The following is a 13,475-nucleotide window of genomic DNA, read 5'->3' as shown; positions in this document are numbered from 1 at the left end:
GCAAACTGATTTCCTAGTGGCAGCATCATTTTACACAACCATCAGCAATAGATGAAGAATCCAATTTATCTGCATGTTCCTCACGAGTGTGTCCTGCCTGTTCCATTGCAGCCGCCCTAGGGAAGGAACACAGTAACCTATCACAGTTCAAGTTACATTTCTCTAAGGACTAATGCTGAGCACTTTCTCAAGTACTCGGTGGCCATTTGCTTATCTCCGTGGGAAGATGTCTGTTGTTGAATGACAAATGACCTTTGTACACTATGAATTTAAGTCTGTTATCAGATATATAATAACAGTAAGTATTTTAATATACCTATGTAACAGAATCTCTATATAATCAAAAATCATAAAAGAAGCTATATCATCAAATAAGCCTGTATCAACAAAGAGAGAAAAAAATCAGAATATTTAGAGCTGAAAGCATGGTAACTAAATAAAAAAAAAAAAAATGGACTGGAGAACTTCATCAGACTTGACCAAGAACATGGAATGATAAGGATACTTAAGGTCCAACCAAGATGAACAAAAGACAAATAAATGACAAGAAAAAAGAGATGGGGACTTATTTGACACCATAACAGGCAACAGTAAATGCATGGTAGGAACCCCAGAAAGAAAAGAGAAAAAGAGGTGTGTACAAAGCTTACTTAAAAGATAGCTGTGGACTCCCCACATCTGTGGAAGGAAATGAGACTACACCTTTAAGATGCCCAGTGGATTCTTGCTGTGGGATAATGCTTTTGTACACTGGCTTAATAAAATGCTGATTGGCCAGTAGCCAGGCAGGAAGTATAGGTGGGACAAGCAGACGAGTAGAATTCTGGGAAGAGGAAAGCTGAGTCAGGAGACCCCAGCCCACCATCCAGGCCCAGTGACTATCTCTCTTCTTGATGGCTGTGGGTCTGGATGTAGACCTCTCACTTACTCTTCAGCACTGTCTAACTGCATGCCACCATGCTCCCTGCCATAATGATAATGGACTAAACCTCTGAAACTATAAGCCAGCCCTAATCAAATGTTTTCCTTTATAAGAGTTGGCATGGTCATAGTGTCTTTTCACAGCAACAGTGAATTAGGTGCTAAGGTAAACACACAGATAACTATAAATATTACGATACTGGTCTAGTGCAAAAATCACATTTAATTCAGTTATAGAAGTTAACAAGAAGGCCTGGACAAATGGCTTGGTTGTTAAGAACACTCACTGCTCTTGCAGAAGATCTGAGTCCAGTTCCCAGAATGCAACTGACAAGTACCTATAACTGTCCCGGAGGGATCTCATATCCTCTTCTGGCCTCTATAAGAACCAGAACACACATGGTGTGTGTAAACTCCAAAAAGACAGGAATTAAAATAATAATAATAAATCTTTTTAAAAAGAAATTAAAAGGCAAGAACAAATAACTACAACTAAGAATACATTGATGTCTATACAATACAAAAAAGATATAATGGGCAACACCAATCATTACTCAAAAATATGTACTACAGTTTGCCTACAGGTCAATCTGATGGAGGCATTTTCCCAACTGAGATTCCTCTCCTCAGATAGCTCTAGCCAGTGTCAAAACAAAACAAAACAAACAAACAAAAATGAACAAAAGGAGAGAGAGAGAGAGAGAGAGAGAGAGAGAGAGAGAGAGGGAGAGAGAGAGGAAGGAAGGAAGGAAGGAAGGAAGGAAGGAAGGAAGGAAGGAAGAAAAAGAGAGAAAGAAAGCAAGAACCAGGACACCCACCAAAACTTACTGAACACAGAAAAGGTGGTAACAAAGGAAATTTGCAGCATCAGGAACCTGCATATGGAAAGAAGAACGCCAGTTGTGGTGGTGCCTGTAATCCCAGCACTGGAGGCAGGAGGAATGTTGTGAGTTTGAGACTAACCTGGGCTATGCAGTGAGTTCAAGGCCAGCCTAGACTACACACTGAAACACCGACTCTGTTAATAAACAAACAAACAAAAACATAACCCAAGTCTGCACCACAGCATATTACCAAAATGAAGAAATTAAGCCCACAGTTACTAGAAAGAAGGGAATTATAAGATTAGAGTAGAAATAAAAACCAAGAGAAGAGAAAAAAATAGTTTGGTTTTGACAGAGGCGCTCACATATGTCAACTAGTCTTCAGCAGGTTTACTGAAACTACACAATGGGCACAGGAGGGTTTCATCCGCATATCTCTTTTAAACGCCTCGTGTCTGCACACCTTGATCTTACACCACATACAAAATTAACTCAAAATGGACTGAAGACTTAGCCATGAAATCCAGGTAAAACTCACAGAGGAAAAAAGCTCCTCAGCTTGGTCTCCACAGGGATGTATTGGAAATGACACCAAATGTACAGGCAGTGAGAGCAAACCCGGGCATATCAAAAGGCCCCAAGGCGGTGGATGACGCCTCAGCAGAAGGAACCACAAAGTACAGACTGAGAAGAGTTGTCAATGACGTCTCTGACAAGGTGTCACACTGGCTCATTCTTACTGCCAACTTGACACAAGTTAAAGCCACCTGGGGAGAAGGAACTCAAGAATTGCTTCAGACAGATGGCCCTGTGGCCTTGTCTGGGAGAGATCGTCTGGATTTGTAATTGATGTGGGAGGCCCCAGCCCATGGTGGCTGCCACCATCTCTAGATAGATGGTCCTGGTGTGATACCCAGAGTTCCCCAAAGACCATTAAGAGATGGAATCCAGGGGTTGGGGATTTAGCTCAGTGGTAGAGCACTTGCCTAGCAAGCACAAGGTCCTGGGTTCAATCCTCATCTCAAAAAAAGAAAAAAGAAAAAAAAAGAGATGGAATCCAATGCAAAAGCCAAGAGTCTTTTTACTACAAGTTAACTTGGGACTTTCCGTCGGTCTGACACAGCAGCAGAGCAGGAAAGACCCTGAGTAGCAATGGGGCGGGGTTTTTAAAGCAAAGAGGGCTTGGTGTCTACAGACTACATAGGAACAGACTCAGGATTGGTTTATGCAAGTGGCAATCATATTAGTAATTTTTAATTGGCTAGGGTTAGTGTGTGTATATGTGTGTGTGGCGGGGGTGGGGGTGGGGTTTACAGTTACCATTTTTGAGCAGGACAAGTCCCAGGCTTTGTCCTTGAACTGCCATGGAGGTTGGCTGGCCTAGCATGTACTGATTGTAGGGGCTGACTTAGTGGCCCAGGCTCTGTCCTTGACTCAGGCACGAAGCTCTAAGTTGGTGAGGAGTCCCAGACAGTAAACAACTGGCTGAACCTTGAGCAGTCAGAGTATGCGCAGAAAGGGAGCCACTGGAAGGACTATGTCTTATGTTCATGGATCTCCCAGAAACTGCTTGGCCAGGTCTCAGGAAACTGAATTCGAGGCCTGATCTCTGAGAGAAGACTGAGCAGCCAGCTATGGTGTCTGTTTGGTCCTTTCACTGGGTTATACAAACAAGCTAGCTGGGCATGAGCTGGGGAGTGAGCCAGCAAGCAGAGATCCTCCTTGGTTTCTGCTTCAATACCTGCCTTGAGTTCCTTCAATATCGGTCTATAACCTATACACTGAACTAAACCCTTTCCTCCCCTATGCTAGTTAGTTTTCCCAACTTGGCACAAACTGGAGACACCTGGGAAGAAGGAACGTCAACTGAGGACTTGCCACCATCAAATTGGCTCGTGGACATATCTCTGGGGCATTTTCTTGATTGCTAGTTGATAGGCCAAGGCCTAGCCCACAATGGGCGGCACCACCCCTGGCCAGGGGGTACTGAGTTGTGTAAGAGAGGTAACTGAATGTGAGCCTGGAATCAGGCCAGTAAACAGTTTTCTCCATGGACCCAGCCTCAGTTTCTGCCTCTAGGTTCCTGCCTTGGCTTCACTTGGTGACAGATTGTGACCTGGGAGTTTTGAGAGGAAATGAACCCTTTCTTCTGCAAGCTGCTGTGGGTCAGGGTTTTATCAGAGCAACAGAACCCAAATTAACAACCCCCTCAAGTTGTTTTTGGTCCAAGTGTTTTATCACAGCAACAGAGAGCAAACCAGGGCAAAGTCTTAATGTCTAAAATACATCAGGGACCCCTACAATTCAACAACAAACAATCAAACCTGATTTTTAAAGGAGCAAAGAACCTAAATACACTTTTCTACAGAGAAGATACAGAGATGGCTGGAGTGCACATGAAAATATGCTAACACGGCTAACCGTCAGGGAAGAACAAACCTAAAATGCAGTGATGTATCGCCTCCCACCTGTGAGGATGGCATCACTTAAAAGCAAACACAAACAGAACCAGAAAATAAGCAGTGCTGGAGATAATACAAAGAATTAAATTATGACAGCCAGAGGACCAAGAAGTTTGCTGTGAGATTGTGTCTCCTAGAAGGTCAGGGAAGCTTCCCCTGTGATACCACAACAATATGGCTATCAAAACAGGACCTACAGCAGTACACCAGCTAGCATGGAAATGCAAACATGGAAGAGAAAAATCTCATGGGGGCCCCATCCATAGACAGAGAACTTCAGTCAACTAAAGACTGCCATGGGGGGAGGGGCAGGGGGAGTTGGTCTGCCTTAGGGATAAGCCTGCTAACTGGTTATGCAATACCAACTGTCAGACCTGAAATCATAGACACACAAGCAACACTAAATGGGCTGAGCAGGATGCATTCATTTATTTATGTATACATATGTAACAATAATAATCAAAGAAAACGAGGCCATGTATTTGAGAGGAGTGAGGGAAAGATGGGAGGGACTGGAAGGAGCCTGGGAAGCATCAGAGGGGGGAAAGGGAAGGAGGTAAATGATGTAAATATATTTTAATTAATTCTTTAATGTAGAAAGGAAAAAAAAATTAAAACAGTTAGGGCTCTGTAGAGAGACCCTGTCTCAAAACACACACACACACACACACACACACACACACACACACACACACAAACAACTTTATAACAAAACTGCCGTAAGATACAATAATCCCACTTTTGAGTATTTATCCGAGAGAATGGATAATGCCCCTATATATCCACATCCCTTAGTTCATTGCAACATAGCTCATAACAGCCGCCAAGTGGAAACAACCTAAATGCTCACCGATGGACACACGGTTGAAGAAATCAGTATACAGATGAAGCAGAATATTAATCTTGAAAAGAGAGAAACTTTGTGAGATGCTACAACACATCCATGAGAGATTGAGAACATCACACTGAAGGAAATGAACCAGTCAAAGAACCAATTCTGCAAGATCCAATTTGCCTGAGGTATGAAAATGGTCAAATTCGTCAAAACGGAAGGCAGAGAGGTGCTTGCCAGGGGCTGGGCAAAGGAAACAGAAAGTTGCTGTTCAGAGGATGCGGAATTTCAGGCAAGATGCAAACATTCTACAAACCCCTCTGCAGAAAGGCACATAGTGTCGACAAGGTTGTGCTGAACTCTCATACATGGATGAGAGACTTGATGCTGTCTGTGGCTTTTACCATGGGAGCGGGAGAGGGGGGAAGGGGGGGCCCCCGAGGTGGGTAGCCAACAGGCAACGTCCTGAACAGGCATTTCACAAAGGACATTATGCTGGTCCCTAAACAGAAAAATGACCTGTTCCATTGGTATGATCTTAACTGTCAACTTGAGTGGATTTAGAATAGTCTAGAAGATGGCAGAGCACAGCTCTGGGTGTGTCTGTGAAGGAGCAAACAGGGAAAGGCTGACACTGGAGCACACTGGAATTCTCCTTCCTCTGCTTCCTGATGCACCATGACATGAACTTCTCTGTTCCTTATGCGCCTTCCCACCATGATGGACCAACCCCTATGACGTCAGGAGCCAAGACAGAACTCTCCTCCTTCAATCTGTGTATGTCAGTTAATTCAGTCACAGTGAAGGAAAAACAGCTAGTGTAATGGTCCTCAGGCTGAGGCAAACATTAGCAAGTAATCATCATTGCTCATCTACTAGATTTGGGTGGGGGCAACTATTTTTTAAATTTGACAATAATCTGAATAGTTAAGAATGCAGAAAAATAGGAACTCTCATACTCTGATAGTATAATTGCTGTCTATGCCAGTTTGACGTCATATAACAAAGTTATTTGCATAGAATTAATTAACAAATTTAAGCACACCCATACCCATATCTTTACTAACAAGAATAGGCCTCTAATAGGGTCTGTGGGAGCAGTCCGTGAATCTAGATGAATACACTGTCTCTAGCTTTTCACAACTAATCAAACAGATCTGGCCCCCCACAGGAATGCAAGAAATCTGAGGGAAATTATCTCCTCAAATTTGAGTGACAGGACCGGTAGACCCCTGGAGGCCAAAGACAAAGATACTGTCATATGCTCGATACTTGCCATGTCCTGGCTGATGGTTGCCTTAAATCTGCTTTGAGTTTGAGTCTGTTTGGGGCAATAAAATACAAGAATCAGAAAGCATAATGGAGATAATGGGCAAGACAATGGAGATAACAATAAAGAAAACTGAGAAATTTTGAGCAAGCAGGACTTCTATAATTGAACTTACTCGTGGGTTAGGCAGAGAAGGTGCATGCCTCCCCCACAGCTGGCCACCTCAGGCGCGAGGAAAGAGAAGGTGGGTTGATCCTGAAGTGAAAAGCAGATTGGGGGCTGAGACCACCATACACAGGTCCTCTTCCTGGACTGATATATTAGTTCTGTCTCTTTTCCTTTTGAGATTGGAACAGACATCCTTTTCCCTCTGAGCAGACATAGCGGGGTCAAACTCCTCATGAGCACTCCCTCCCCCCCCCCCCCGCCCCGACACTTAAAGACAGTCTGCTTAACATCCAAAACCTGGTGAGGGAGATGTAACAGGCCCCATTTTGCAGATAAAGACACAAAGACAGAAGTGTCAGGTGACGGGTCAGTCTCCCACAATCAGGACCTGATTGAGCAAGGTCTGGATTATTTTCAATCTGAAAGGTTATTGGCTTTTATTTGTTTGATCTTGAGATGGTATCTCATGTAGTCTAGGCTGGTGTCCAATTTGCTACCTAGGTAAGGATGACCTTCAACTTCAGATTCTCTTGCCTTCACCTCCCAAGTGCCGAGATAGCAGGTGTGTGCCGTCATGGCTGGCTGCAGAGGCTGGGGTTTCAATGACTTAACCATCCTGCTTCTCAAGACTGTGGGTCACATCTTCCCAGGAACCGGGATGAGAGGGAGTGGGAGGTTGGGGAGAGCAGCAGCAGGCAAAGGCAGAAGCAGTGAATATAAACAGGATAGCTCGTGGAGAGACTGAAAACAACTTCAGTGTTTAGAAGCGGACAAAGGGCAGAGTTCGGAAAGATGAAAAGAGAAGCCAGGGGCAGCAAGGGAGAGAAAACAAAACACCATGCAGAAGAGAGAGGCCAGCTGTGTCTACACTGGCAGGGTGCTCCGCATCCAGGAAGAGCGGCAGGATGGGGCAGAGGAGATATCGAAGCTGGGTGCGCCGAGGATGAAATGTAGCAAACACTCAAATGCTATTTCAAGTTATTTTCTTATGGGACCAATTAGAGCAGGACTCCTGCATTTTAGGAATACAAGCTATAGAACGTGTCCCCTGGTGGGACAAAGTCTGCATGTCATAAGAAGAGGCAAGAAATTATAATTCATTTTAAGTTATTTTGATATTTATTAAACGTCTTACTGGAACAAGATGTTTTTAAGATGCCCTATTAGTCTGTGTTGCTAATGGCATGACACTACAGACTGGATGAATTAAGGGGAATGTGGGTGTCATGTGCCTCATGGCTCTGGGGGGGTTCAAGGTGCAGTCACTGAGCCTAGTGATGTCCTTCTTGCTGGCACGGTCCTGGGGTGGCACAGAGAAGTCAAGCAGCTTGCAGAGTCTCACAGCTGTGGAGCGGAGGAGTGCATTGAGCCTGAGTTGTGAACGCCCACCCTTTGGCTGCAGAACACGTGCCAGTCTGCAGAAAAACCAAGCCATCCCGCCTTGGCACGCCTGGACTCTGCGTCCAGCAGCGGCGTTACGCACAGCTGAGAGGAGTCTGGCCTTGCGGCAGACGTCTCTTCTGACTGGGGTGTCAAGCAGTAAGGGCACCTCAGGGTCTGATCGCGATCCCCGACCCGGGAATCCTACAGCGAAGAGAAGGAACTCCAGGCGCACGCTCTGCCGCAGGGGGGCGCCCCTGGTCGGCCGCTGCTAGGCGATCGGTCCGCACCACAGGGCGCGTCGCCTGCAAGAAGATGTCGCTGTCCGGCGGGGAGCGCCCTGCGGGGCCAGGGACCCGCCTGTCCTGGCTGCTGTGCTGCAGCGCCCTGCTGTCCCCGGCCGCCGGCTACGTGATCGTGAGCTCGGTGTCCTGGGCTGTCACCAACGAGGTAGACGAGGAGCTGGACAGCGCGTCCACGGAGGAGGCACTGCCCGCGCTACTGGAGGACTCGGGTAGCATCTGGCAGCAGAGCTTCCCGGCCTCGGCGCACAAGGAGGACACGCACCTGCGGCCTCGGGGCTCTGCCCGCACCAGGCCCGCACCGGCCCCGCGTGGAATGTTCTCCTACCGGCGGGAGAGCGGATCATCCGTAGCATCCCCCGGCCCCAGGGTGCGTGCAGGCACCGCCCGCTCCCTGGTCCACGCCAGCTCGTGGGGCTGTCTGGCCACTGCATCTACCCACGAAAAGGTAAGCGAGAGGTCGGAACGCGGGGGTGGTGCGTGTCTCGTCGTGGTCCGTCAATTCTGGGGCGAGCCCAGGGCACTGGGCGACTCGGATTTCACAGGTGCCTAGACTGTAGATGCCTTGTGAATAACGGAACCCGGCTGTGCAGGAGTCGGTTCATCCGGCCAAGTGCACGAGAGTAGGGAGGAAGGAGACCCTGGGGAACAGTCTGGTGGTTAGTGACTGAATCTCTGTCTTAAGATGGCCAAAGAGATGGTGTCGAATAATCAGCGTCACACGGAGACCTGGAAAGCAGACAGGATCGCCTTTGGAATCACAAATGAGGAGCATTCAGTCCCTGCGGGCTCCGAGCACTGTCCCGCAGACAGACTCCCGCACCACCTCCCACACCAAGAGGGCGTGGGAGAAAGGCACCATCCACGCACTGGTAGAAATTTACACTTAAAAAAACAATGGAACTCGAATTTTTGAGAAAGACGACTTAGGCAACGCGCAACTACTCTGGAGGGAGCTGTTTCAAGCTACAATGTCTCTTTCAGTCCCCAAGGCTTTTTTCACACGTTAACCCAGAATAGCATGGAGAGGCCCTGAAGCGGCATATTCTGCAAGAATAGCCTCTAGAAAGCTTCTGGTCCTGTATAATAGACAGAGATGTGACCCGAGCTCCTAAGTAATCTGTGCACGGAAGGACTAGCATCCTTCTGATATATATCACACTGTGTGGGAGTCAAGCCCTTGCCTCAATTCTGTGTCTCACTAGCCCCGGTTTAGCCAAAGCACCCTATTTTCCCCATATATAAAATTAAGTAATTCTATAGGCAGAGCATGGAATTTCTTTTTTGTTTTCTTAAAAATTATCTAGTGACAATTTTATCCTATTAATGCCCGTGATCATGTCCTCTTTCTATGTCAGAATCCCAGCCAGTTTTGTATTCCCAGTGTTTTTACACTTCTAAAACATACCTTAATAGAATATGAAGGTTAAATATGAAGTTAATCATGGTAAACACACACACACACACACACACACACACACACACACACACACACACACACACACAAATACCTAGTGCCTAAAGTTTGGGAAATGTCTCAGCAGTAGAATGCTTGAGGATTATCCAACCTCCAGAACCCATGTTTTGTTTCTGTTTTTGTTTTTCCTTTGCTTTGTTTTTGTTTTGAGCCAAACATGATGGCGGGAATTTGTAATCACAGTGCTGAGGAGGTTGAGACAGGTGCATCTTTAGGGATTGCTGGCAAGCTAACCTATCCTACTTGGGGAGTTCCAGGCCACCAAGAGACCCTGTCTAAAAAACCTAACAGTAATGGACCCTGAGGAATGATACCAGGAAACCAGGAGATTGTCCCCTGACCGCCACGTGTACACACTATGCATGAGCACACACACGGGTACACTAGAATGCATGAATACGAACACACACACACACACACACACACACACACACACACACACACACAAAGAAAAGAAAAGAAAAATCTGATGCCCGTCAGGCTTGTTGGTCCACCCCTGTAGTTCCAGTACCAAGGCTAAGGTAGGAGAATTGGGAATTGGGAGTTCAAAGCCAGCCCTGGCTACATATCCAGACCCTGCCTCACAAAAACATAAACAATCAAGAAGAAAAGGCATCTAGCGTCCTTGTCTTGAAGAGATTTTGACCTTCAACAGGCCTTTGGGTAGCTTCCATAGGCCTTCCCCTTCCAATACTGACTTTTAGCCCAAACTCAGTCAATTCAGAAAACATTTGCAGGAACTGCTGAGCAGTCCATGATAGGCTGAAAATAGAATCTGTGGATGATGTAATATTGCCATTTGGAGAGTTCGTTAATTTTTCACGTTTCTAAATGATTTAAGCCCCTCCTTTCACAATCTTGTATACTGTCAGGTGCTTGGGAAACCATGGCAGCCTCATTGGGGGGGGGGGGGGGGGGGCAGGGGGGAGGGGTGTGGAGCCAGGGCTCTTTGTAAGAGACAAAGCAGGTGTGGCAGAGTTTGGGGGAAATGCTAAGAGTGAAATGCTTTTGTTTCTGCTTAAAGTCACAGAGATGTGACACGGGACCCCCCCCCCCCCATCTCCTAGATGAGCACGGGCAAAGATCAGTATACCATGCTTCTGTGACTTCCGTTGAGGCAAAAAAGGGTATCTAACTGATCAACTTCCCATGACTTGTTCAGTTATATGCCGAAAGGTAATTGATCACAATATAAAATACAACTAATAAACAAAGAACTGTTGCCCTAGCTGAAACGGCACAGAATATTCTTGGCCTCCAAAGACCAAGCAGTTCATTAAAGTGAATTAAATTCTATCCCCAAAGTGTAGAAAGATGGAGGAGATGATGAAGGCAGTGAGTATTTAAGAGGAGCTTGTGGGAAAGGCTCTCTTCTTCCCCACAGGCCTCATAGTCCCTACCTGCCAATAAAATGAGTGCAGTGGGGATTGAGCTCAGTGGTAGAGCGCTTGCCTAGCAAGCGCAAGGCCCTGGGTTCGATCCTCAGCTCAAAATAAATAAATAAATAAATAAATAAATAAATAAATAAATAAATAAATAAATAAAAGAGTAAAGTGTGAAGGCAGCTCCCAGACAGAATACTCTTATCTCCCCAGAGAAATTCTGAAACCATCCCTGAGTGAGCTGCATCAATTGGGACCACCTAGCCTTAGTATACCCGTCAAAATCCACTGGTCCAAACAAGGCCCCCAGTGCTGTATCTCCTGCCCAGGAACACAAAGTTTGCCCTTCCCCCCCCACACACACACCAGCTTGTGTGACCAGGAGCTCTGCCACCCAAACACCTTTTTGTTGTTATTTGTTGCATTTGTTAGATCCAAGGGCTGCCCTTTGGGAGCTGCCTGGCCATCAGCGATGGCCCCCTCCACAACAGCACGGGGACTCCTTTCTTCTACATGACAGCCAAGGACCCTGTGGTAGCTGACCTGGTCAAGAACCCCATAGCCTCGTTGATGCTGCCGGAATCTGAAGGAGATTTTTGCAGGTAGAGGAGGGAAGGGGAGGGGGAGGGGGAGGATTTATTCTTACAGGTTTGGGCGGAGGTGGAAGGTGGGTTGTGCATGGTCACAGATGTAGATTGGCATCTTTACTCTCAGAATTCTACTGCCGACCAAGCAGTGTGATTTGGAACAAGCTACCTAACATTTATTCATCTATAAAATGGGAGGATCCTTGGACTTGGACTTTCACTGGGGTCACATGTCCAGCGAGCCTGTTACAAAGTGAAAGTTTTGTCAGTTGCAATGTGTGTGCTACACTGGACCTACCGAACCCACCCCCCACCTCCTGCCCAACCTAGTCCCACTTTAACTCTTCTCAGAACATTGGCCTTGACCTGCAGGTGGACAGAGTCAGCTAATACAAAGCCTAGTTTATAATAAAATCTTGACAAGGTACCTTGTTGACTACCGTACTCAAAGGAAAAGGAGAAGCTTTTTCTGTAGTCACAGCCTAAGAAAAAGAATTAAAAACCACAACGCAAAGTCTGCTGAATGTATATCACTTTGAGACCAACATAAAGATGAAAATTCATCTGAACCATCAGAAGTTGGTATTCGTAATCATTGCTACCCTACAGAGTGTTGATGAACCTTGGAAATAGATGCAAGGTGCCTTCTGTGAGGTCATTTTTCTTTTTTTGAGACATGGTCCTGTGTAGCCCATGCTGGCCTTGAACCTATTACACCACATTTGGTGAATGCCCTGCTGAGGATTGAACCTAGGGCCTTAGGGATGTTGGATGAGCACTCCACCAACCAAGCTCCATTCCCGGCCCTAGGTGCCTCATCTGACACCCAGGTGGGCCATAGCAACTCTATAGTACTACAAAGGGCTGGAGTTGAAAGGAGATCCAGTAGTCTGTCTCTCTGGCATGTGCAGGCTGGAGGCCATTGCTTTTTCAATTCATTTATAGCCCTGCTCTCCCCAAGGGATGTGTGGAATTCAAAGCCAGCATCCTTTAATACACTTTCTCCAAAGCTCTCTAGAAGAAAAGCCTTCTAAAGACATTTAAGCAAAATTGGAGTACCCATTCAGATATCATCGACTTATTACAAAGCCCCAAATCATTTGCTGCCGGGGAGACACTTTACTGAACTCCTGTGGAGGTCCCCTCCCTACCCCAAAGATTAACAATGGTCACAGGGTGGCCTGGAGGGGAGGCCAGAATGACTCCTGGCATCTACCATTTCATCTGCAAATACAGAGGTGATTAAGAGCATTCATCCCACTCTGGAGCTCTATTCTCTATGCACAGCGTAGAAAACAACCAACCACCCTGTTTCTTCTTGTGGAAAGTAATTAGAGCAATAATGGGTATCAAGTGCAGCCTGGGAAAGGCCTTGCCAACAACCCCACTCCCATCATCTATCCCCAGCAATGAGAGACTCAAACCACAGGACTCGGGCTATGGCCAGCCAGGGAAATAGCACTCCTTTGTCATAGAATAGTCCCCCTATTCTTAGTCAGCAAGTTCACTGCTGCTAGAGACATGCTCCCAGGAGAATTTCCTAAACATGCTGTTTCCCACAACTCCACGGTCCTATAAACACCTGCTGTAACATTGTAGATCCCGGAACCCAGAGCTCACCTGCTCTTGAAGACGAGCCACAGAATTCAGTTCCAAGAGCAATTTGCAGTTGCACCAGGTTTGCCTGCCTGCAGGCCTCAGGCAGATGTGTGCAAGGGCTAAAAATTGGAGTGATGAGAAAGCAGTCTCCATAGAGGCTGAGGGGGCGGGGCATGTCTCAGAGTGCCTGAAGCCAGCCATTTGCCTTTGGCTGCACAATCTCAGGGTGTGTGTGTGTGTGTGTGTGTGTGTGTGTGTGTGTGTGTGTGTG

General features: G+C 46.5%; 1 protein-coding gene across 1 annotated transcript in view; it reads left to right on the top strand.

Moving 5' to 3' along the window:
- The first annotated feature begins 7,928 nt into the window (after positions 1-7,928).
- Creg2 (cellular repressor of E1A stimulated genes 2) overlaps positions 7,929-13,475 on the top strand; it is a 40,769-nt gene continuing 35,222 nt past the window's right edge. Inside the window, exons 1-2 of the mRNA XM_036168285.1 lie at positions 7,929-8,607; positions 11,451-11,620. Of these exons, the coding sequence (XP_036024178.1) occupies positions 8,173-8,607; positions 11,451-11,620 (605 nt within the window). The 5' untranslated portion in view covers positions 7,929-8,172. The remainder of the gene's footprint in view (positions 8,608-11,450; positions 11,621-13,475) is intronic.

Source organism: Onychomys torridus, chromosome 18, assembly GCF_903995425.1.
Source record: "Onychomys torridus chromosome 18, mOncTor1.1, whole genome shotgun sequence".
NCBI classification, from domain to species: Eukaryota; Metazoa; Chordata; class Mammalia; order Rodentia; family Cricetidae; genus Onychomys; species Onychomys torridus.
The sequence above is the reverse complement of the archived record's forward strand: the minus strand, read 5'-3'. Positions and strand labels throughout refer to the sequence as shown.